This window comes from Carassius auratus, chromosome 27, assembly GCF_003368295.1.
Source record: "Carassius auratus strain Wakin chromosome 27, ASM336829v1, whole genome shotgun sequence".
In the NCBI taxonomy this organism is placed as follows: Eukaryota; Metazoa; Chordata; class Actinopteri; order Cypriniformes; family Cyprinidae; genus Carassius; species Carassius auratus.
In genome coordinates this window covers 30,048,276-30,075,005 of record NC_039269.1, presented here as the reverse complement: position 1 = coordinate 30,075,005, position 26,730 = coordinate 30,048,276, and the positions used below count along the sequence as shown (strand labels likewise).

Here is a 26,730-nt window from a genome sequence, read left to right as displayed (position 1 = left end):
AAATCACATTTAAAAAAGAGCACATCTTGCTGAGTTATAGGAGAAACTGTCTCCATTTTTACTGACAACCAGCTATGTATATCAAACCAAAATTTAGAAGAAACCTCACAGTAAAAGAAAAGGTGATCAAGTGTTTCAGGAAATGAAGAGCAGAAACCACAAGGATCCACATCGAAAAGAAATCGTTTTTGTATAAAGTCACTAACTGGATATATCCTAAACATAATTTTATAATGAGTCTCCTTGACCTTTGGAGCAACTGGGTAAGCTATATAACGGGTAAAAGCTTTGTCCCTTACTGAGGTTTCAACATCTCCCAGAAAATAACATTTATAATCACCAGTGATGATACGTTTAAGTTCTTTATAAATAAGTTTGTTATTACACTTATAGTCAAAGGGCCCTATTTTAACGATCTGAAACGCAAGTGTCAAAGCGCGAAGCGCAAGTAACTTTGTGGGCGGGTCTCGGCGCTGTTGCTATTTTCCCGGCGGGATAAATGGCTCTTGCGCCCGGCGCAAATCTAAAGTGGGTTGGTCTGAAGTAGCTTCATTATTCATAGGTGTGGTTTGGGCGTAACGTGAAATAAACCAATCAGAGCGTCATCCAACATTCCCTTTAAAAGCAGGTGTGCAAGTTCCATTATGGATTGCTATTATTATGGCGTATTTACCAGGCGCACGCCAGGAGCGGTTCACAGCCGAGGAGACTGATGTTCTTGTAAGAGCAATGAAATACAGAGAAGTTGTGTTGTATGGGGATGGGAGAAACCCACCCAAAATAGCGTCATGATTTCCGTCATCTCATGTGTTAATATTTTTTTAGTGTAACAATTTATGATTTGCAAAAATAACTGTTGCATCTGTGTAGATTACATGAGCAAAGTGTATGCGTGTTGTGCACGCTATACATTATGGTCAAGCATGCGCCCCTAAAATAGCATAATGAACAACGCGCAACGCGCCACTGACTTTAGACTAGGGGCCCTATCTTGCACCCAGCGCAATTGACTTTGTACACCGACGCATGTGTCATTCCTATTTTGAAAAAACCTAGTCTAAAGTCAGTGGCGCGTTGCGCGTTGTTCATTATGCTATTTTAGGGGCGCATGCTTGACCATAATGTATAGCGTGCACAACACGCATACACTTTGCTCATGTAATCTACACAGATGCAACAGTTATTTTTGCAAATCATAAATTGTTACACTAAAAAAATATTAACACATGAGATGACGGAAATCATGACGCTATTTTGGGTGGGTTTCTCCCATCCCCATACAACACAACTTCTCTGTCTTTCACTGCTCTTACAAGAACATCAGTCTCCTCGGCTGTGAACCGCTCCTGGCGTGCGCCTGGTAAATACGCCATAATAATAGCAATCCATAATGGAACTTGCGCGCCTGCTTTTAAAGGGAATGTTGGATGACGCTCTGATTGGTTTATTTCACGTTACGCCCAAACCACACCTATGAATAATGAAGCTACTTCAGACCAACCCATTTTAGATTTGCGCCGGGCGCAAGAGCCATTTATCCCACCGGGAAAATAGCAACAGCGCCGAGACCCGCCCACAAAGTTACTTGCGCTTCGCGCTTTGACACTTGCGTTTCAGATCGTTTAAATAGGGCCCTAGGTTTTTTCTGGTCAGTGGCGCAATTGTTTAATGGAACAGCAAAATAGCACCAGGGATTGTTTGCGCTGGAACACGCCTCCTTTTTTGCGCTGAACCGCCCAGGGAGCGCAAGTTCATTCACTAGTTTAGCGACGTGCTTCTGTGGAGGGAAAAGCGCGCTTTGCGCTGGTGCAAAATAAGAATGACACATGCGTCGGTGTACAAAGTCAATTGCGCTGGGTGCAAGATAGGGCCCTAAGAGGTCAACATTACATATTTTCAGAGAGGGGAGAGAAACTACTGGTCTAGATAAAAGATCAGAAAAACTACTTTGGATTATTCTTAACAATCCAGTAGGTATAGCATTGCATATCTTATTATAACCTTTTAATGTAATTTTAACTTTGTATTTACAAATGAAATCAATATAAGATAAGAAAAAGCCATTATCATCTAACAAATCATGAATAAAAAAAATACCCTGGCTATACCAATCACTTTTAAACAGAGATTTTCTATTAATAATTACAACCCTATTGTTCCAAAGAGTGGAATTGTGAGGTGAAAAGTTATGGGTAAACATCATTTTCCAAAATAACAATACTTGTTTATGAAAATTAGATACCTTCAGAGGAATTTTACAAGGGTCGAGATCACATCTCAACACAAAATCAAGGCCGCCAATTTTTTTAAAAATGTGGTTAGGAATATGGTACCATATCGAGTGTGACTTTGTTAAACACTCTTTCAACCATTTTATTCTGAATGTACCAAGAAGAGATTCAAAGTCAATGGCTCTCAAACCTCCATGTTCATACTCTTTTACCATATGAAATTTACGTAGATAATGCGTTTTATTTTTCCAAATAAATTTAAATAAGATTGAATTCACCGATTTAATTACTCTAGGGGCAGTATACAAGGCTTGAGATAAGTAGATAAGTTTGGATATTCCCTCAGTTTTAGTTAAGAGAATTCTACCCAGTATAGATAGGTCTCGAGATAACCAATGATTTAAGGATTTTTTCATACTTTCTATTTTAGAGTTAAAATTTGAATGTTCTCTATTAACAACATTATTTGTAATCATAACCCCTAAATACTTAATCTCCTTTTTTACTGGAATGCCCTCTATAACATCTAAATTACAATTATGGATTGCCATTAATTCACATTTTTTAAAGTTTAGAGTCAGGCCTGATGCCTTTGAGAAAACAGAATTTTTTTCAATAACTAATGGAAGTACCTCTTTATTTTTAAGAAATAAAAGAGTGTCATCTGCAAATTGACTTATAGTAAAGGTTCTACCAAGAATATCTATGCCTATACTATCTTCAAAGTTTTTAATGAATAAAGACATAAGTTCAACTGCAAGATTAAAAAGTAATGGTGAGACAGGGCATCCCTGACGAATTCCTCGTTTAATTTGGATTTTGGGTGATGAACCAACATTAAGAGAAACACTACAAAAAATATCATTATAAAACATGGAAATTACTTTACAAAACATAGGGCCAAAACCAAAAGTTTCTAAGGATCTAAACAAAAAGGAGTGTTCAAGGGTATCAAATGCCTTGAAGAAATCTAGAAATAGAAGTAAGCTTGTCTGGGGAATTAAAAAGTTATAATCAAGCATATCAAGAACTAGTCTAATATGACTGTGAATACTTCTCCCTTTAATAAAAGCAGATTGTGTTTCACTGATAATTTCACCAATACCCTTTTTTAATCTATTTGCAAAAACATGAGAGAGCAGTTTGAAATCATTACATAAAAGAGTTATTGGTCTCCAATTGTCTAAAAATAATTTATCTTTGTTCAACTTTGGAGCTAGAATAATTAAACCGTGCTTCATTGATGGAGATAATTCAGCTTTATCTATACATTCCTTTAGTGCTTCAAAAACTAAAATCCTTTTTTCGTGCCAAAAGTGTTTATATAGTTCTACTGTGATGCCATCAATACCTGGCGACTTTCCATTAGACATTTGCTTTATAGCAGTGTCTAATTCTGAAATCTCAATGTCAGCATCCATCATATTTCTAAAATCAGAGTCTATAATAGGAACTCTATCTTTTAAAAAGGAAAAGAAGAGATCACAATCGCTTTCTGAAAATTTAGATTTATATAAATCGTTATAGAAGGAATATATGTAGTCATCAATTAGTGTTTTTTCTTGGCTTATACAATTATCAATACTAAGTCTATTAATAATTTTCAAAGCTTGTTTTTGTTTTTCTAGATTAAAGAAATATGAAGAATTTTTTTCCCCTTCCTCAATCCACCTGGCTCTAGATCGTATAAATGCTCCTTTAGCCTTTTCTGTATAAAAATCATCTAACTCTGATTGAAGAGTATAAAGTTCTTTTTCCTCACTCTTACTAAGTATGTCTTTATTACTGAAATAATTTAGTCTTGATAAAATTGTTGTCTGCCTAAATTTTCTAGCATTTGCAATTTGTTTGCCTTCTTTAATCGCTATTTTTTTTACATTAAATTTGACCCATTCCCATTTGCCAATTGAGGTTAATTCAGACATGGTTTTAACATTATTAATCATTAACAAAATAGAATTACAAAAAGATTCACATTTTAGTAAATTATTATTAAACTTCCAGTGAGTTCTGGTAGACGTAGAGCTGTCATTACTCCTAAGAGAAAGTGATATGGCACTGTGATCAGTTAAAACTGAAGGAGAAATATTACAATCAAATGTAGAAGAAAGAAGATTACTAGTTATCAACCAAAAATCCAACCTGGAACGCTGAATGCGCCCTGAAAAGGAACCCCATGTAAATTGTTTCTTATGTGGGTTCTGTACACGCCAAACATCAATTAAATCAAGAAACTGAGATATATTATAAATCAGGGGGTTATAGGAAAAAGTGGTGAAAGGAGTGGGGTATCTATCATGCCATTCATCTGGAACAGCGTTAAAATCCCCTCCAATAATAATTTTATCTGTAAAATATGTGTTCTTCCAGACATCAATTTTTGTAGCCATATTCTGAAAAAACAACTTATTAGCGGCCTTGTTAGTGTAACCATAAACATTTATCAAAATTAAATTACATTCATTTGATTCAAGAACCACCATAATCCAGTGACCCTCATTATCGCTTGAACTTGCAACAATTTTGCTGTCCATCCGTTTAAACAAAAAAGCGACCCCTGCTGAGTGAGAAGTTCCATGAGAGAATAAAGCCTCTCCACCCCATTGTGATTTCCAAAATCTCACATCTACATCAGTTGAATGAGTCTCTTGAAGAAAGAAACAATTTACTTTTACTTGCTCCTTGCAAAAAAGAAAAAGTGCCTTACGTTTAACATTACACCTAATACCTCGAACATTTAGAGATAACAGAGAAAAAGACATAAACTTGAATTAAGAAAAATAAGAAGAAAAAAAGAAAACTAATTACAGATTTTGCAGAAGATCAAATATCGTTCCTCTTACACAGGCATATAATAACACATTTAAGGCCGATAAAACCGAACTCAAAATAAGCCTTAAGGAATGACGTACAAATAATACATTCGATATTAACTTTGAATAGAATTCTAAATGAAATACCTAACGTTAGATCCCTACAATTGCATGATCCTGAATACGACATAGCCTAACTGTGCCTTAGTAGACAATTGAACCTATTCTCCTCACAGATTTAAAGTAACTCAGAAGCTAGCACATCACTTCATTCACCACTAACTAAGCGGTCACTCTCTGACCATTAATCACTGCATATCCGTCGCGAAGGTATGCTTTCAAGTTTTTCTTTCTTGCCTCCTCAACTTTAGGCCATAGACGAGCATGAGCCTCCCGGTCGTCCTTGCAAAATTCCTCTCTAAAACGAATTTTTTTCTCCATGCAGACCGGTGCATTCTTTGACATTCTCCACACCATGTCACGTACAAATCTCATGCCAAACTGAATGATGATTTGCCGCGGTCTTGCACCCTTCACTTTTTTGCCAAGGCGATGAACTGTGTCCACAGTATTCTGCAGTTGTTCTGGAGAGTGAGGGACAATCTGAGACAAGATATCAATCACGACACTTCTGACATCCTCATCTTCTCTTTCTGGAACTCCATTTAGCCTCAAACACCACCTGCGTTTGTATCAGTCATGCTCCACACATTTCTGTTTCAACACTTCGTTTTCCTTCTGTAAGTGAGTTACCTGTGATTTCAAATTAACCACATCCTCCTTAACACCTTTCAACGCCGTCGTATTGGCATCCAGAGACTCGGAAATTTTGACAATTGCATCAGTGTTCACTTTCAGTTGGAATTCAAAGGCACGAATGTATTCAGAATTTTCATCGAATTTACGACTGAGGCTTTGGATGGCGGCGTACAGAACACTAGTGGAAATATCATCACTTTCCTTTTCCTGTACTGCTTTCACTCTTTTGGGTCCAGGACTTTTGAGAGGGGTGTGAGGCATAGTCTTCTGTCTAACATCTTTAGCAGACGACACTTCAATCTCCATCGTATCGATAGGTTCATCTCCTTCTTCACCTGAAGCTATTCCAGCATAGGCATGTTCTCCAGTTTTCCCCGCCATAACGCTTCAGCGAGTGCAGCAAAAAGACAAGCGAATAGACTCGTATAAACAAAAAATCTCACGAATGTAGTAACAGAAAACAGAGTAAATAAATAATCTTAAATAAAGAAAAAACTGTAGACTAAGAATAGACGGCCTTTTATACAATTACATCAGAGCCTGTAAAAAGTTCGACTTATCTCTCCGCCATCTTAACACGCCCCCCCACCATAGACTGTATAACTCACCCAACCTGCGGCTCTAGCAAACTGATGGAAAGTATCGCGATGTGTGCTGAATGAGACTTCTTGAACGTGATTTCAAAGCGATAAACATCTCATGTCAGTGACGCTAGAGGCGCTTGACCACGCTTCAGTTTTTGACGCTTTGGGGTTGACGCACAGCGCGTGATGCGCGTGGTGGGAGGGGCGGCGCTGTTTATTAATTATGTATTACTATTATTTAGGTCTTTCTCGGTTATTATTTCGAAGCTGTGTTGATTTGCTGTTTATTAATATTTTTAAAACTATAACGCTAAATCTATCAACATTTATTTAGATGTTATCATGTATTCATTCATTTCTTTATTTTAATTATATTGATGACAGCAAGTCCAAGACCAAGACTAGTCGAGACTGAGTCCAAAGAGGTCAAAGTCCAAGTCAAGTCCAAGTCCAAGTGAGAGAAAAAAAAGAATCCTCTTCAAGACCACATAAACTACTGATAATGTGATGCGAGAGACAGCATATCTCCTATTCTAAGAAAATAATTTTACATTATTTGTAACGATCAAAAAGCATGTGCAAATTAACAACTCTGTAGGACAGAGGTCTCCAAACTAGATCCTGGATGGCCAATGTCCTGCAGAGTTTAGGTCCAACTGGCCTTAGCACACCTATCTGGAAGCTTCTAGTGTGTCTAGTTAGAGCTTGATTAGCTGCTTCAAGTGTGCTTAATTAGGGTTCGAGCTAAACTCTAAATGACACTGGGAGTTTGGAGCTGCAGGATCAAATTATTTTTTATGCACTTTATTTAAATCTAATTTACTTTATAATACTTCAGTTTGCTGACATTATGTCAGTGGTCAAAATTAAAATCACTGCACAGCGCACAAGCTTTGGATATGATAAATGCACATGGTTAAGGCTAGAAGGGATACATTTGGCTCTAGGGGGCATGAACTTAAAAATACAGGGATATTTTTGTGATACTGTAAAGTGAGTGAGTGAGTGACATACAGCCAAGTATGGTGACCCATACTCAGAATTTGTGCTCTGCATTTAACCCATCCATCCCCCCCACACACACACACACACACAGAGAGAGAGAGCAGTTGGGGGTTCAGTGTCTTGCTCAAAGGCACCTCAGTTGTGGGATTGCCAGCCCGAGACTCAAACCCACAACCCTAGGGTTGGGAGTCAAACTCTATAACCACTAGGCCACAACTTGGACAAGACTTGGTCAAGACCAACACATTTTGCCGGACTTGGACAAGACCAACAAGAACATTTGGTGAGTCCAATTATCAAGTCTGAGACAAGTCAGAGTGCAAACACCAATGAGTCCAAGTCAAGTCCAAGACGATAGAAAAATGTCTAGAGTCCGGACTTGAGTCCGAAACCAGAATCCGAGACCGGAATTGAGTACCACAGCTCTCCCAGACAAATAGGATTTTTTAAACTCTGCTGTTCTGTGTTAGACAGAAACCTGGCTGAATGATGCCATAATGGATAGCACTTTAAATCTGCCAAGATTCCATCTGTTCAGACGCATAGTCAACAGGGAAATCATGTGGCGACAGGACATGCTTTCACATCAGTGAAAGGTGATGTACAGATGTAACAGTGTTAAAGATGATTTGCTGTTCTGATCTAGAAGCGATTTTCATCATCTGTAAACTGTTCTATTTGCCACGGGAGTTTTCTTCATTAATTCTCTTGAGTGTTTACATTACACCGCAAGCACATGTGAGCTCAGTTTAACAGAAACTCACTGATCAGATCAGAGAAACAGAACAACAACAACCGGACTCTATTATAATAATTCTCTGGGATTTTAACAAAGCAAATCTCTCACGTGAACTGCCAAATTACAGACAGCATGTTATATGTCCCAGTAGAGACAATAATATATGCACAAAAACCTCAAAACATCTCACCTGAAGCACTCAACTTCCATTCTTGGATATTTTAATCATGTGTCCCTAAAAATCACTGACATGTTTTTATCAATATGTGACTCTTACCAGACAGAATAGGACGTTAGATCTTTGCTATGGGACTGTCAAGGGAGCATATAAATCTATCCTTGCCTTCCTTAGGTTTTGCTGACCATAATTGTGCATTGCTTCTTCCTACAAATTAATCTGTTCATAAGAGAGAGAAAAATCAGACCAAAGAGGTTAGAATCTGGTCTGAAGAATCCATTGCTTGTCTTCAGGGCTCTTTTGAGTGCACTGATTAGGAGATGTTCATCTTGATCCGCCAGTCAAAAGGTGAGTAAACCCATGGTAGGGTGGCAAAGGACCCTCCAGGTCAATGTTAACGTGGTCAAAACATCTTTCTGTTACCTAAGAAAGTCTCCAGTCATGCGTTGATGTCCAGTTGTGAGCCTGCTGACAGGCCCCACAAGCGGAGACCCAAAAACTGTTCGTTGGTTGTGTTCTTGAAGTCAATACCTGAAAATTTGCTCAGAAGTATATCACAATAATGAAGTAAAATCAATTAAAACTTCTAGTTCATGCAGAATTTAAAGTCAGTATTTAGGGTTAATGGTTTAGGGAAGAATCGCATGTATTTTCAGCATCTGACGCCTTGAGTGTTGCGTTTTTAAGCCAGTGTCAATTTAAAAACTTGGCAGAATAAGGGTTCCAACTGTTTATATTTAAGCTTTTTTATGTATTAGTTTGTGAACACACAAGTAAAGTTTTGTTCCTACAGTGATGTGCAGCAACAACACAGCAGTTCGTTAGGACAATTTGTGTTGACAGTTTTCCATTGACATCATCCATGTGAAAATGTCTTTGAGGTGGTTGTCTTTATGTTTTTTGCATGTTGTTGTTTTGTTTGTTTTCACTCTTCCCTTCAATGTGCCTAATGTCGGTTGTGAGCAGACATGAAGGCCAAGTGGCATTGTTGTTGTGCTGACCAGGACTTTAGATATGGCATGAACCAAGAGTTTGTGTTACAAGTATGCTGTGAAAACTTTGCAGAAGTAAAAAAAAAAAAAAATTGAAGTGCCTTACTGCACTCACTACTGTCGAAAGCACTGTATTTCTGCTCATTAGGACTACAATAGAAAATAAATAAAAGGACAGCTGTTTCTTCCATAAGGCCACAAATTGAGCCAGTGATGGAGTACTCGAGTCATTCATCACGTTTTTTTTGACAAAAAATATTATAAAAAAAAAGTAAAGTGAGTGACGTCAGTGAGTGTGTTGTCAAGCAAAGAGAGCAGTCTATATCTGACATGCACATTAGTTTTGGGGAAATAGGGAAACTGGGGAAAGTGTCAAACCACATTATGCAAACAGGACACAGGCAAGACCTCCAGGTGCATCCAACAAGAAATGGCTAGAGGACAATGTGCTTAAGTTTGCAGACAAGAGTGTGCAAGTACACACACAAAGGCACTTATTATTATCTGTCAGTAATGGTGACTCGACTTGGACTCGACTCGGACTCTTCTTTGGTGACTCGGACTTGGACTCGGACTCGAACACTGAGACTCGAGACTCGACTTGGACTCGACAGTTGGTGACTCGACTACAACACTGAATTGAGCAAGTCACATCATTATTAGAATATTCAGGAATTCCGGAGTTAGCAGGATTGATTTTATAAAGGATTTGGCCATCGAAAATAGAGCATCGAAAATACATTTTGCTCAAAAAATAGCTAAACCTACGACTTCATTCAGCATTGTCTTCTCTTCCGTGTCTGTTCTGAGTGCGTTCAAAACACTGCAGTTTCAATTTATTTTCGATGCTTCAACAAACTCTTAACTGACCCTCTGATGTCACATGGGCTACTTTGATGATGTTTTTCTTACCTTTCTGGACATGGACAGTATACCGTACACACAGCTTCAATGGAGGGACTGAGAGCTCTCGGACTAAATCTAAAATATCTTAAACTGTGTTCCGAAGATAAACGGAGGTCTCACGGGTTTGGAACAACATGAGGGTGAGTGATTAATGACATAATTAAAATTTCTGGGTGAACTAACCCTTTAAACAAAGATGGAACTTTAATTTATTTACAATGTAGATTTATGATGTAAATGTTTTGGAATGGGATATTTGTCTGATTTGTACATATAATTATCCTAGTCTGTCTACTGCATCACTACATGTTACAGTCATTACAGGTCAAAGTCATCCGATGCTCCATTTATTGACAAAAATAGTCCTAACGTACTGTATATGGCTCTTAAATCACTACTTATAAAAATTCAGTGTTGTCATATTTTTAATAGCTCAAACTGAATTGAGGTCATTTGTTTTATAACTTTATTACTGACTGTGTACGTCTTTTTTTTTCATTTCTTTTTTTTAAAAATTCAATTCAGTTTGAAAACAAATTTGTAATCAAGCTTCCTCGTGCTGTAAGTTACCCTATTTTAACACATCAAATATCCAGTGTTGAAATCCTAGTGTTGAGGACGTTTAGAGTAATGTGTTAAAGTTGTGGTGTTTAATTTTAGAGGGTTAACACTATCTGGTGTAAACGCTACCCTCTGGCAGTGTAAATACACAGTTATTATTAAACACTGTTGAGTGTTGATAGTCACATCCGGGACACTCGCTCGTGTGCATGCCTCACCCATTTGAAATATTTTTCACAGACACATTTTCTTTGCTCGCAATGTAGAACAAATGCGGATGGAAAACGGCGAAGTAAAGTGTTTAATCTTACTCATATAATGTGTTTTTGTAATATCATATCATTTTAAAACGTTAACGCTGTGTGCGCATAAACTTTTCTCAATGACACTGCCTTTCACTCATGACAGGACGTCATTTATTTTCTATAAGGGGAATCCGAAAATAAGTGTTTTTATCTCATTTAAAATATGCATTTATTAACATCATATTGATTTATAGCGTGCTCTCCTAAACTTTTTCTCACAGAGATATTTTCTTTCATTTACAAAGCATTTCTCCGCATTTGAACAGTCAATGGCCAACACTTAAACTAATATCACACTTCCAGTATCTGATTCAGAAGCATCAGATTGTCGTGGTAAAGTCAGAATGACCTTCTCTGCTAGGTTCACGAAACGTTTGTCCATCAAATGTGTTGCTGTTCTGTTGTGAGTAATCCTATAGGTTTCTAAACGCATCTACTTTCTGAAGAACAAATACAGTGCTTGTTCTTTCTCCTAGATACACACACATCTCCCTGACACGACTGCTTCATCACTAACTGTGTTACTGAAACCACGCTGTAGAGAGTTTGTGGGTGGAAAGGAAGAGGATGAGGGGTCAGCTTGACTGCTGATGATATTTTTAATACAAACACTTTGAATGCTCACGGTGTCAACTGCACCAACACAAACACGCTATCTTAATTACTTCCAGGTTACTTCTTCCGGGGCAGATTCACTCGTCAGCAGTCCTTCTCTCTCTCACCTACTCCTGTTTCTCCTGCCGTTATATTCTCTCTCCACGCCAATTACTGAAACAAGACACAGGTGCTGATTATTTCATTATACCACTCACTCACCAGTCGTCTCCTGCTTCTCTCTCCTGCTGAACTTCACTAAACCACACATTTGGGCGGCATTGAGAAAATATTTCCACATAGTGAAGTAAACATGTGGGGGCGTGTTTAAATGAGGCGTTTTAGAGGGGTGTGGACGAGTCTTTAACTTTGATAAAGAATATCTCTTTTGAATTGAGACTTTAGTCTTTTCATTTCAATTCAAGTTTAATTTTATAGCGCTTTTTACGATACAAATCATTACAAAGCAACTTCACAGAAAATTAAGTTTCTTCAATATTTAATAGTAGCTTATAAGTGGTGACTGTCAGTTTATGTTCCTATGACAGGAATTTGGCAAGGAACCGAAACTCCATCGGTGACAGAATGGAGAAAAAAACCTTGGGAGAAACCAGGCTCAGTTGGGGGGCCAGTTCTCCTCTGACCAGACGGAACCAGTAGTTCAATTCCAGGCTGCAGCAAAGTCAGATTGTGCAGAAGAATCATCTGTTTCCTGTGGTCTTGTCCTGGTGCTCCTCTGAGACAAGGTCTTTACAGGGGATCTGTATCTGGGCTCTAGTTGTCCTGGTCTCCGCTGTCTTTCAGGGATGTAGAGGTCCTTTCTAGGTGCTGATCCACCATCTGGTCTGGATACGTACTGGATCCGGGTAACTGCAGTGACCCTCTGATCTGGACACAGACTGGATCTGGTGGCCACGGTGACCTCGAAATAAGAGAGAAACAGACTAATATTAGCGTAGATGCCATTCTTCTAATGATGTAGCAAGTACATAGGGTGTTATGGGAAGTGTTTCCGGTTCCGGTTTACCTAATTAATGCAGCCTAAAAATCCTTTAACGGATTTGGATATTAAAAGCATATTAGTATGTTATGTGTAAGCCAGGTTAAAGAGATGGGTCTTTAATCTAGATTTAAACTGCAAGAGTGTGTCTGCCTCCCGAACAATGTTAGGTAGGTTATTCCAGAGTTTAGGCGCCAAATAGGAAAAGGATCTGCCGCCCGCAGTTGATTTTGATATTCTAGGTATTATCAAATTGCCTGAGTTTTGAGAACGTAGCGGACGTAGAGGATTATAATGTAAAAGGAGCTCATTCAAATACTGAGGTGCTAAACCATTCAGGGCTTTATAAGTAATAAGCAATATTTTAAAATCTATACAATGTATAAGACAAGCTTGTAACACTCCAAAGAGAAAGACAACATTGAAATCACATCATATGACCCCTTTAACAAGCCAGCATTAGAAGGTGACCATTACAGTGTCCATTAAAAGCCAAATACACATTTGTGATAATATCTTTTGTTTTATTTTTGTTTGTTTGTTTGTTTTTCAGAAGGGTGGAGGCCGTATGCAGTACAAATGTTTTAAAGTAGTATGCAAGATTGTTGTCACTTGAGATCATCACAGAAATGTTATATTATTTAGATCAGATTATTCATATTTCTATCTAGTTTTGTGTAAAATATCTTCACTTTTGGTGGTGTGAGTTAAATAAGATGGAATACAGGGATACAGTAGTGCACATAGTGTGTACTGCACATTTCAGCAAATCTATTCCATGCATGCTAACATTTCACATGCTGCAGAAATAGCAGGACTGGTTTGCTAGTATGCTGTACACGTTTGTGTATTTGAGTGTAAGCAAACATCACAGTAGCTCAAATATAATCCAGTAACATGTCAGTGTGTGTGTGTGTGTGTGTGTGTGTGTGTGTGTAGCGCATCACGGTAGTGTTTTATTAGCTGTGCTTTAAACCTAGAGATCTGCAATCATGTCTGGGGGACAGTCAGCTCGCTGGGATTGAGACACGGCCCTACTGCAGTTCAGTGTGTGGCCCACAGGAGGCGCAAGGACAGCGGTGTTCACTGCGCAGCTCAGCTGAGCTCGAGACTGAAGCGCGTTCATCATCATCATCATCATCATCATGTCCACGGCGGATCACACAGTCATGCGCGGCATCTGGGGCAGGAACGCGCCCGCGGGGAACGCGATGGAGAAGCCGAAGAACAAGGGCTTCAGTCTGATCAAGATGATGTCTCTGAATTACAGAAAGGAGAAGAATCCACAACAGCAGCAGCAGCAGCATCACAACAACATGCCCTTCATGATCCACAGCCACATCGGCAAAGAGATCAAGCACATATGCAGCAACTGCAGCCGCGTCAGCCACGCGCAGGACGGTGAGTAAACCGCGCATTCAGCGAGCGACGCGACATAGAGCCGTCCACACTGACGCGCGCTTCTGTTCCGCGTTCACTCCAGTTTAATCGTTGGGTCTAAACCGTATGTTCTTGTGCGTCTTTGGCCGTAGCGTCGCGTTAAAATCGTGACTGTTCTTAACGATTGGCCTAACATGTGACCGACGCGTCGTAAGCGTCATGAGCGTTATTGCGTTTATAATAAGGTGTGTCAAGTTCAAATTATTGGGTTTTTAAAAGGGCTTCTAGAGTTTCTGTTCTTGTCCTGTGTGAACGCTTTTAAAAGTGACGTTCACAAGGGATTCTGGTTCGGTTCTGTGTTTGCTATATTTTTGTATATTTTAAATGATAAGCATACGCGATTGTAGTGCAAATAGTTATTTTATTTATTTTTTGTTTATTTTCCTATCACAGTTAATAAGAACTTACTAAAATTCAGGGAAAATAGCTTTCTTCAATGTTGCAAAATAAATAATCACATCTTTAGCTGTGTTGATTTGCTCAGAAGTACATCAGAGTACTGAAGTAAGTCACAATGTCTAGTTCATGTGTACTGTAAAGTTAGTGTTTAGAAAGTGTTAACTGGAGAAAATCGTGGTTTTTCAGCATCTGACACATTGGTATAGAACAGGGGCCTGTTTCACAAAGGAGGTTAACTGAAAACTGAGTATGTTAACCCTGAAATGAGGGAAACTCTAGGTTTTCTGTTTCAGAATGGGAGGTTTGTCAAACCTGAGAAAGCAGGATAAGTTAAGCTGATTTCTGAAAGAGAGCTAACTTATACTCTGAGTCAGTTACCGTTACTCTATGAACCTAACCTGTTCAGGAGCAGGTTTTCTTCGGTAAACCCAGAGTTTCTCTCGGTCTCCTCATTAATACAAGCTGGAAAAATGCTCTTCTTACTAAGTGATTTTTTTCTTCTTATTATTTTTCCCCCCAAGTACAAATATAAAAAAATTGAATAAAATAAAGATTAATAAAGGGGGTCTTAATTAAGTGCATTTTACTTAAGTAAAATTATATGCCAGTGTGGTAATAAAAATTATCTTAATGCAAATGGAAAACAAGATTATTCTGAGTGTCTATTACTAAGAGCAGATCTACTGTAGCTCCGCCCTCCATTGACACATCAGGTTAAATATGACAAATGTGAATTACAGCTTCAGTGGTGTAGGCGGTAATGTTTTGGGCACGGAAAACTACCTTGTAACTCGATTGATTGGGTCAGAGTCCGGCTTTTGCCGATCTCGTTCTTCTCACTTTTCCCATCACATGTCACATTAGAATTTATTTTCAATAAAAATGAACAAAATGTTATAAAAATGGAAGTAAAATGCCTAATGCCTACTGAGTATTTAATAATGATACAACTATTTATAATTGTAATAAATATAATCATTTAGATTGTAATTTACAGATGCAAATGTATCTGCCAGTATAAAGTATAACTAGCATCTAATTATTATTTACACTTAACCTGTTGCAAAGAACTGCTACTTTTTCATGCTAAATAGAATATATCACAATTTTCACTGTAAATCGTTTCTGTAAATAGCATCTAGAGCTACTTGCACTTAGCCTACTGTAAATAGGATCTATAGCTAAGAAAGTATGTTAATTACGCTAATAGCCACTGCCATTTTTTCTTACGCTATTGGCAGATTATTTGTAAAATAAGAAAAATGCACTTAAAATAGTATTATTAATATTATTATTTTATATATATTTTTTTGCCCATGAGATACCATTAAATTATTAGCTATTAGTTCATTGATCTAACGTTCTACCAGTTTTCACCTGTGATATTATTACACTGAGAAGAATTACATTTGTATTGAGTCTGAAGTATGCAGACGTCTTTTTGGCGGGAGCTGTTGCCATGGTGAATCGTAATATCGCCGCTCCATTGATAATGGCTTTTTATATTTTTTTTTTATCAGGGTTTTTATCAGGGTAAGTCAACTGGTTGAACCTCCTTAGTGAAATGGGCCCCTGGTGTTCATGTCGTTTATATTTAAGATTTTTTTAATGTATTAATTTATTAAGTCATAAGTTCATACATACATAGTGATCTACAGCAACAGTTAATTTTGACAACTTGTGTTTGCCAACAACAGCGATCATGTGAACAGGGTTTTGAGATGGACGTCCTTGTGTGTGTGTGTGTGTGTGTGTGTATGTGTGTTCTGCCATCAAACCATTCATCTTTGCAGCACACATCTCCAAATCATGCCTCTTAATGAGTTTTGAGGTGAAGCTGCAGAATGTGAGCAGTATGTTCTAACTTCATAACTTTTTTCATGTTTCAGAGTCCATAATTAGGATGGGTGTCTAGCGGGTGTTTAGGGCTCTGTTGACTGTAAGGTTGCTCTGTCAGTGTAGAACACACAATCAGATCATCAGCAGACGTGCAGTAATATTAATCTGCTGGTTTAATCCTCTTCATTAATTCCTCTTTGATTAAGGTGTGTCAGGTGTCTCAATATGATTAGGATGGATCTATAAATACCCAGTGAGTGTGTGTGATCATCACTGTGTGTCCATGTGTTTTCTCCTGACCCAAGTGTGCTCTGTTCAGCTGGAGCTGATGGTGTGTGTGTGTGTGTGTGTGAGAGAGCAGGGACTGTATCTGACCTAGTTCTGTGTTCTGCAGCTTCAGCAGTAGGTGCAGAAATGGCACAGAATGTGCCGTCTGAGAAACACTGCCCATCCGGCAGAAGTGCTGTGGAGCTGCTTGTTGCTGTGCCTCGCTGGAGTCTCTGTGTGCTGTGCATCAGTCGAGTCTCTGTGTGCTGTGCATCAGTCGAGTCTCTGTGTGCTGTGCATCGCTTGAGTCTCTGTGTGCTGTGCATCAGTCGAGTCTCTGTGTGCTGTGCATCGGTCGAGTCTCTGTGTGCTGTGCATCGCTCGAGTCTCTGTGTGCTGTGCATCAGTCGAGTCTCTGTGTGCTGTGCATCAGTCGAGTCTCTGTTGCTGTGCATCGCTCGAGTCTCTGTGTGCTGTGCATCAGTCGAGTCTCTGTGTGCTGTGCATCAGTCGAGTCTCTGTGTGCTGTGCATCGCTCGAGTCTCTGTGTGCTGTGCATCGCTCGAGTCTCTGTGTGCTGTGCATCGCTCGAGTCTCTGTGTGCTGTGCATCGCTCGAGTCTCTGTGTGCTGTGCATCGCTCGAGTCTCTGTGTGCTGTGCATCGCTCGAGTCTCTGTGTGCTGTGCATCGCTCGAGTCTCTGTGTGCTGTGCATCAGTCGAGTCTCTGTGTGCTGTGCATCGCTCGAGTCTCTGTGTGCTGTGCATCGCTCGAGTCTCTGTGTGCTGTGCATCGCTCGAGTCTCTGTGTGCTGTGCATCGCTCGAGTCTCTGTGTGCTGTGCATCGCTCGAGTCTCTGTGTGCTGTGCATCAGTCGAGTCTCTGTGTGCTGTGCATCAGTCGAGTCTCTGTGTGCTGTGCATCGCTCGAGTCTCTGTGTGCTGTGCATCAGTCGAGTCTCTGTGTGCTGTGCATCAGTCGAGTCTCTGTGTGCTGTGCATCGCTCGAGTCTCTGTGTGCTGTGCATCGCTCGAGTCTCTGTGTGCTGTGCATCAGTCGAGTCTCTGTGTGCTGTGCATCAGTCGAGTCTCTGTGTGCTGTGCATCAGTCGAGTCTCTGTTGCTGTGCATCAGTCGAGTCTCTGTGTGCTGTGCATCGCTCGAGTCTCTGTGTGCTGTGCATCGCTCGAGTCTCTGTGTGCTGTGCATCGCTCGAGTCTCTGTTGCTGTGCATCGCTCGAGTCTCTGTGTGATGTGCATCGCTCGAGTCTCTGTGTGCTGTGCATCAGTCGAGTCTCTGTGTGCTGTGCATCGCTCGAGTCTCTGTGTGCTGTGCATCGCTCGAGTCTCTGTGTGCTGTGCATCGCTCGAGTCTCTGTTGCTGTGCATCAGTCGAGTCTCTGTGTGCTGTGCATCGCTCGAGTCTCTGTGTGCTGTGCATCAGTCGAGTCTCTGTGTGCTGTGCATCAGTCGAGTCTCTGTGTGCTGTGCATCAGTCGAGTCTCTGTGTGCTGTGCATCGCTCGAGTCTCTGTGTGCTGTGCATCGCTCGAGTCTCTGTGTGCTGTGCATCAGTCGAGTCTCTGTGTGATGTGCATCGCTCGAGTCTCTGTGTGCTGTGCATCAGTCGAGTCTCTGTGTGATGTGCATCGCTCGAGTCTCTGTGTGCTGTGCATCAGTCGAGTCTCTGTGTGCTGTGCATCAGTCGAGTCTCTGTGGGCTGTGCATCAGTCGAGTCTCTGTGTGATGTGCATCGCTCGAGTCTCTGTGTGCTGTGCATCAGTCGAGTCTCTGTGTGATGTGCATCGCTCGAGTCTCTGTGTGCTGTGCATCAGTCGAGTCTCTGTGTGCTGTGCATCAGTCGAGTCTCTGTGTGCTGTGCATCAGTCGAGTCTCTGTGTGCTGTGCATCAGTCGAGTCTCTGTGTGCTGTGCATCAGTCGAGTCTCTGTGTGCTGTGCATCGCTCGAGTCTCTGTGTGATGTGCATCGCTCGAGTCTCTGTGTGCTGTGCATCAGTCGAGTCTCTGTGTGCTGTGCATCGGTCGAGTCTCTGTGTGCTGTGCATCGCTCGAGTCTCTGTGTGCTGTGCATCAGTCGAGTCTCTGTGGGCTGTGCATCAGTCGAGTCTCTGTGTGATGTGCATCGCTCGAGTCTCTGTGTGCTGTGCATCAGTCGAGTCTCTGTGTGATGTGCATCGCTCGAGTCTCTGTGTGCTGTGCATCAGTCGAGTCTCTGTGTGCTGTGCATCAGTCGAGTCTCTGTGTGCTGTGCATCAGTCGAGTCTCTGTGTGCTGTGCATCGCTCCAGTCTCTGTGTGCTGTGCATCGCTCGAGTCTCTGTGGGCTGTGCATCAGTCGAGTCTCTGTGTGATGTGCATCGCTCGAGTCTCTGTGTGCTGTGCATCAAACGAGTCTCTGTTGCTGTGCATCGCTCGAGTCTCTGTGTGCTGTGCATCGCTCGAGTCTCTGTGTGCTGTGCATCGCTCGAGTCTCTGTGTGCTGTGCATCAGTCGAGTCTCTGTGTGCTGTGCATCGCTCGAGTCTCTGTTGCTGTGCATCAGTCGAGTCTCTGTGTGCTGTGCATCGCTCGAGTCTCTGTGTGCTGTGCATCAGTCGAGTCTCTGTGTGCTGTGCATCAGTCGAGTCTCTGTGTGCTGTGCATCAGTCGAGTCTCTGTGTGCTGTGCATCGCTCGAGTCTCTGTGTGCTGTGCATCGCTCGAGTCTCTGTGTGCTGTGCATCAGTCGAGTCTCTGTGTGATGTGCATCGCTCGAGTCTCTGTGTGCTGTGCATCAGTCGAGTCTCTGTGTGATGTGCATCGCTCGAGTCTCTGTGTGCTGTGCATCAGTCGAGTCTCTGTGTGCTGTGCATCAGTCGAGTCTCTGTGGGCTGTGCATCAGTCGAGTCTCTGTGTGATGTGCATCGCTCGAGTCTCTGTGTGCTGTGCATCAGTCGAGTCTCTGTGTGATGTGCATCGCTCGAGTCTCTGTGTGCTGTGCATCAGTCGAGTCTCTGTGTGCTGTGCATCAGTCGAGTCTCTGTGTGCTGTGCATCAGTCGAGTCTCTGTGTGCTGTGCATCAGTCGAGTCTCTGTGTGCTGTGCATCAGTCGAGTCTCTGTGTGCTGTGCATCGCTCGAGTCTCTGTGTGATGTGCATCGCTCGAGTCTCTGTGTGCTGTGCATCAGTCGAGTCTCTGTGTGCTGTGCATCGGTCGAGTCTCTGTGTGCTGTGCATCGCTCGAGTCTCTGTGTGCTGTGCATCAGTCGAGTCTCTGTGGGCTGTGCATCAGTCGAGTCTCTGTGTGATGTGCATCGCTCGAGTCTCTGTGTGCTGTGCATCAGTCGAGTCTCTGTGTGATGTGCATCGCTCGAGTCTCTGTGTGCTGTGCATCAGTCGAGTCTCTGTGTGCTGTGCATCAGTCGAGTCTCTGTGTGCTGTGCATCAGTCGAGTCTCTGTGTGCTGTGCATCGCTCCAGTCTCTGTGTGCTGTGCATCGCTCGAGTCTCTGTGGGCTGTGCATCAGTCGAGTCTCTGTGTGATGTGCATCGCTCGAGTCTCTGTGTGCTGTGCATCAAACGAGTCTCTGTTGCTGTGCATCGCTCGAGTCTCTGTGTGCTGTGCATCGCTCGAGTCTCTGTGTGCTGTGCATCAGTCGAGTCTCTGTTGTAGAGCTGTAGTCAAGTCCGGCTTTGTCGAGTCCAAGTCAAGTCCAAGTCCAGGACTAGTCGAGACCGAGTCAAGACCGAGTCCAAAGAGGTTCGAGTCCAAGTCAAGTCCAAGTCCAAAAGTTTCGAGTCCAAGTCCAAGACCGAGTCCAAATGAAAGAAAAAAGGGTCCTCTTCAAGACCATATACTTAACTACTGATAATGTTTGTGATGCGAGAGAAAGCATATCTCCTATTCTAAGAAAATCATTTTACATTATTATTTGTAATGATCAAAAAGCATGTGCAAAGTAACAACTCTGTAGGACAGGGGTCTCCAAACTACATCCTGGATGGCCAATGTCCTGAAAAGTTTAGCTCCAACTGGCCTTAAAACACCTGGAAGATTAGTGTGTCTAGTAAGAGCTTGATTAGGTTCAAGTGTGTATAATTAGGGTTAAAGCTAACAGGGGCATTAAACAAGATCCCGGGCCCTATAGGCAGTCCTGATGGGCCCCCATGGCCCCCACCCATGAAAATATCCAGGAAAAATAAAATATATTTCAGATTCATACTTTTCAAGGGTCCTCTCTTCCTTTGGGGCCTTGCTAATGAGTACTGGTTTTACCCCCAGTCCGACCCTGGGAGCTAAACTTGGATAAACAAACAAAGTTTGGAACTGTAAGGTCAAATCATTTTTATGTACTTTATTTTTTGTTGACATTATATCTGTGGACAAAAATGTATATGACTATGCCTAATTGGCACAGTGCACAGACACACGCAAAGCTCGGGATATGACAAATGCGCGCAGCAAGGCTAGAATGGATACGTTTGGCTCTACTGGGCATGCGCACATAAATACAGCGACATTTTTGTCATACTGTGCTAGTGCTTGCATAGACTAGTCGAGCTCTGTCGGAAACAATCGACTACTCCAGCATGTATTAACCATAATGAATACAAAGTTTTTGCAAGTACGACGTGAATTTTAGAATTACAATATTGCGTGGAGCTGTTACTATATGCCCTTATCTATGTTGCATGTAAAAATAAAATATGTAATGTAATAATTAGGGTTGTGCCTGAAGCCGAATACCTTATTCGGAATGGCACGGATAATGGCTTAAAAAACGAATAACGCTCAAGGAATAATTCTGCCTGAATACTCGGCTAAAGCTGACAGAGTCTGGTGTTTGCTAGATAACAGGTGAGCCAGGGCATCAGCGCCAGAAGTGAATGAATGTAAACTTTATGAGTGAAAAGAGTGCAAATCAAACACCGCATTGTTGTCGCCTCTCTGTTTATCTCTCAGAAATCAGAGCGTTGCAAGAGTAATTTTACCTATAATAATACATCATAGCTACACCTTATATTATTTGTATATATTTAAAAGGCAAATATTGAAAGCTTAGGCTTCCATGATACGAATGAATGGAATAAGCACAGCGCGCTCGCCAATCAAACAGCCGCGCTGCGCATCTCAGCCTCTCAAAAATCAAACCAGTTCTCTCTCAAGAGTAGGCTAATAATCAGCTTCGATACGGATACATTGTCTACTTGTCCTACATGTTTGCATATTTACCTTTTGCTGGTTTGCGCGGAACACACACATCTGTTTAGTGAAGTTCATTAACATTAAGACTCGCTTAAAGTGTTCAGCGTAATGAGAATGTGTGCATTGAATGGATTCAGTCGTGTTCAAATGATCACTAAACGTTTGTCATGACATCTCTCTGCTTGCATGATAAATATTATTTTAGAAATTAATAATTATTTCAGTTTAACACGACATACTTGTTCAGTGATAACTACGAAAAAATGTATAAAAAGTCATAACAGTCTTATCAAGTAACTGTACGATGTTGTATCCGAATGCAGATAGGGAAAAAATTGTGATTGTTACAGATACAAATACTGGCTGTTACATGAAAATGTAAATATGTAATGTCATTTATAAAGTTTTTAAAATTTACATATGTAATTGTTGCATAAGGCTATACATTAATACGCGTTTATTGATTAAAAAAAGGCTTTCTAGGTGTAGATGTAAATAAAACACAATCTAACAGCTAGAAAATTAAATTAGAAACATCTAAACTTTTCAGGTTGCAGTAAATGCACCACTGGTCATGCACATCCTTTCCCGGAACAATATGAAAGCTAAGGCAAGATGGAGAAACAGATGATCATAGTTGTACAAGGATAGCCATTTTTTAAATGAATCTATTAGCAGAGCTACTGCAAGTGATTTTAAGTGCTGGAATTCCATTTATTCTTTGCTGAAACTTCTGCGTCATCATGGAGAGCGGGTCATGGTTGCCCAGCAACAGCAGACGCCACTGGAGCGCGAGCGCAGATTACAGAGTGCTTTGGAAATAAGGAGAGCGGCGCGCCTAGCGTTTTCCACACGTTTTCAGTCGCGACATCATGAAAAATTTTTTTTTTTTTTGCTGGACTCGGTCGAGACCAACTAGAAGACTTGGCGAGTCCAATGGCCAAGTCCGAGACAAGTCCGAGTGCAAATTCAACGAGTCCGAGACAAGTCCGAGACGACAGAAAAATGTCTCGAGTCCGGACTCGAGTCCAAGACCGGACTCGAGTACTACAGCCCTACTCTGTTGCTGTGCATCGCTCGAGTCTCTGTGTGCTGTGCATCGCTCGAGTCTCTGTGTGCTGTGCATCGCTCGAGTCTCTGTGTGATGTGCATCGGTTCAGTTGAGTCTCTGTGTGCTGTGCAGCAGAGGAGGTGGAGAGGCTGGCCTCCGTGGTGTCCGGATCACACTGCAGGAGCAGGTTCGGCTCTCTGGGACGCCTCTTAAAACCCTGGAAGTGGAACAAGAAGAAGAGCCAGGACTTCACACAGATGTCAACCGGTAAATGCTTCTTTCCATCAAGTTTATTCCATATAGTAACAAAAATACATAATGTACACTAGACATGTGTCAGTATTCGGGAATGTGACAGCAGATGGCGCTAAACTACACAGAATACAGCCCTCACCCTGGAAACCCCATAAATAAAGCAGCTACTTTCTAAAACATATTTAAATAATTTAAATAGGCATTCAGATTTGTGTATATGATATGATGTTCATCACAGTGCCAAACACTTAAATATTTAGACTTAATAGGCTGTTTATTTTCAAACCTTTTTTTCCATTTTAATCTGGACTGCAACATGCTCTAGATGTTTGAAAGTGGTTTGATTCTTTGTTCATTCACACTTTAATTTAGAGCTTCATTAGTTAACAAATGCCAATGAAAAATTATTGTGAACGTTCATTAATCTTAATTAAACATTTAATAACACGTTGTTAAATCTAAAGTTGCAACTGTGTTATTTAATGAGCTAACACGAACTAAGACTTATTTTTTATTGAAGAAGGATAACTTCTGTAGTCTCATCACTCATCACTTTTATCCAAAGCCTCTTCCGGTTTGCTCATTCATGTATTCCCTGTAGATCAAACCCATGACCTCGGTGCTGTGATCTACTGTTTGAGCTATAATAACATTCATAAATCTTCATAAAACACTTAGACCTGAGTTTCACTGAAGATGATGATGATGATGATGATGATGATGTGTCATTCAGATATATATTAGGAGGAATTAATGAGAACATTTGCTCATTTAGTTGTCATGGCACAAAACTGAAAATGAGGTCAAATGATAAGCATATCATGAATGCAAAATGCTAAATCAAGTATGTTAATTAATGCATCGTGATGATCAGAACATGTGAATATTCAGAGATCCCAGTCAGTGTGATGTTACAGAGACGCACGTCAGCTTTCTGCTGCTCTTAAAAACTCTTCATTCATTCTTCTATAAGGTGTAAAAAGCTCTTACATTCAGAAAGTCATGGATATCTCCCTCAGTATTTTCCGGTCTAATTATCTAAACATCCTTAAATCAACACACATTTACCAGAGAAACAAACATGAAGTCTTGTTTTCTGACAAACTGAACAAAACAGTGAGTTTTCACTTGAAACCAGAAAACGTATCTGCTAAAAGAACATACTGTAAAACTCATTTTCTATTTAAGTTGATTTGTCTGATCCCACTGGCAGATATTTGATCTTGTTTTAATATCACATTTTTTTAAAACCAGTTTAAATGGTTACAAAGCCAATAAATAGTTTCAAAAAATAATATAAATGTTCTAAAGTTTTGTATTAGTATATGATATAGATTTATACTGTAAAACATGAATTAAATGTCTAATACTTATAGGGGAGAGTGGGGTAAGATGAGTCATGTTTTAATGTGCTCCTCAAGATAAGGGAAATGATGCAGAAGTACAGTAAAGTGTCTGTCCTATCCTAATGAAAGTCTTCCTATCATTTAAATGATCAGAATGTGTCTGTAAAAATATGGCTTCTTATAAAAGCGTTCTCATGACTCTGGTTTGGGGTAAGTTGACCCGGCTCGAGTCAGGGGGTAAAATGACCATCTGAACCAATCTGATTCAAACCCATGTGAATTAAATAATCATTTAAAAATGTATTTAATAATTTCCTTTTAATAAACAGTCATATTTATTTTCTTAAAAGTTAACTTTAACAACATAAAACCAACCAAATTAAAGTTTCAATTTCAATATTTAATTGTTTGCTTCGGAGACAATATGTTGAACACCAAAGTGGTTTCCTTCCCAAATCAGACTAAACTGAGTTGGTTGGCTGTTACTGATCTGATCATGATGTGAGAAAGCATGCTCTGGATTTGGTGCACTGTTCTTATCAAATCAACTACAGATAATATGTATACTGTATATGATAAACTAAACCAGGAATATCACGTTAAAATACCAGTTTATAAGTATGATATTTAACTGAACTACAGTGTCCATGCTGAGGTAAGTTTAAATGTTGACTCAATTTACCCCACAGAATTGGCTCACTTTGCCCCATAGCTGCCAGATTGAGAAAAAATGAAAATCAACACCAGCTAGCTTACTAATTCAGGCTAGTGTTTAGCTAAATGATTTTCATGGTTTTGTATGTTGCTAAATCACTCATTTGTATCATAAATACCTGAATAAATTTGCTTCGATGTAACAAACATCTGTAAGGCTAAATTGTTACTCACACAAGCCAAAAACCGTTATTAAAGTAGATGGGTACCTTCCATTCCCTCCATCTGTTCCTCTTTTTCACAGTCTGGCAGAAATGATGTGTGTTTCCAAAAAACATGATCCCATATAAATGTGTATTTGACGGGGTGGCTCAACTTACCCCACTCTGCCCTACTTCCATTGAAGAAGAACTCTTATCCACTCTTATCAAAACATCTAAAACTCTTACATTATTAGAGAGTGTGCTCTCTTCTGCTAATTGTGTGTTTTCCTGGTTTGGCCACTGTCCCTCAGAGTTTGTGCTCTGCTCTGTGTGTGTTCAGAAGATCTCCAGATGCTCTTCATCTCGTGTGTGTGTGTGTGTGTGTGTGTGTGTGCAGCTCTGGAGAGGAAGATGTCGGTGCGTCAGAGCCGAGAGGAGCTGATCAAACGAGGAGTGCTGAAGGAGATCTTTGAGAAAGGTACTCATGACCTCTGACCTTCTCGGTGTGTTCACTGCAGCAGTGTTGAGTTCTGATCAGATCACACTTCACTTTCAGCGTCTGACGTGTCTCTGATCAGTGCTGATCTGAATATAACACAGTCAGTGCTCTTCATCACTGCTTCATCTCAGCAGCTGAAATAGTGAAGATCCACGTCTAATACTTATTTGATATGCAAAGGTGTCAGCCAATCACAGCAGTGGGCGGTTACATTGAAGGCTTAAAGGAGACATTTAAACAGATTATAAGAATATTACATGAATGAGAAGTTGCTCTTACTTTGCTTACCTTTATTCAATGGCAGGAAAAACAGAACTGTGAGAGATGAAGCCAGAATGTTGAGCTGTAAACTTGAAATAGTGAGTCAGAATTCTGAAAAAAGGTCTGACTTGTGAGATTAAACGTTACATGATAAAATGATTTATTTTGTTCTTATCCAGTGGCAGAAACGTTCAGAATAGAAGGTTCAGATCAGGGTAGAAAGAGTTTTGATTTCTGCAGTAAGTGAAGTGTGTTTGTTGACAGCAGGAATCATCAGAAGTGTGTCTGATCGGTGTGTGTGTGTGTGTGTGTGTGTGTGTGTGTTCTGCTCAGACTCCAGGAGCACAGCTGTGACACCGGCCGACCAGATGAAGAACACACTGCCCTCAGACTGTGAGAGGACGTCCGAGGACCGCCAGAGGACCGGTCAGTGTGTGTGTGTGTGTGTGAGAAAGAGAGACGGAGAGAGAATGTGTGTGTGTGTGTGAGAGAGAGAGAGACGGAGAGAGAATGTGTGAGTGTGAGTGTGTGTGTGTGTGTGTGTGTGTGTGAGTGTGTGAGAGAGAGAGAGACGAAGAGAGAATGTGTGTGTGTGAGTGTGTGTGTGTGTGAGTGTGTGTGTGAGAGAAAGAGAGACGGAGAGAGAATG

At 40.6% G+C, this 26,730-nt stretch overlaps 1 protein-coding gene across 3 annotated transcripts in view; it reads left to right on the top strand.

Annotated features, from left to right (window-relative positions):
* The first annotated feature begins 13,107 nt into the window (after positions 1-13,107).
* Positions 13,108-26,730, top strand: part of LOC113046162 (phosphatase and actin regulator 1) — a 30,916-nt gene continuing 17,293 nt past the window's right edge. The window contains exons 1-4 of one of the 3 annotated variants that reach the window (XM_026207081.1): positions 13,108-14,068; positions 22,999-23,130; positions 25,719-25,799; positions 26,415-26,507. In XM_026207081.1, coding sequence (XP_026062866.1) covers positions 13,813-14,068; positions 22,999-23,130; positions 25,719-25,799; positions 26,415-26,507 — 562 coding nt within the window. In that variant the 5' untranslated portion in view covers positions 13,108-13,812. Of the gene's footprint in view, positions 14,069-22,995; positions 23,131-25,718; positions 25,800-26,414; positions 26,508-26,730 lie in introns of all 3 variants that reach the window. The other 2 variants (XM_026207080.1, XM_026207082.1) reach the window with 2 other exon arrangements.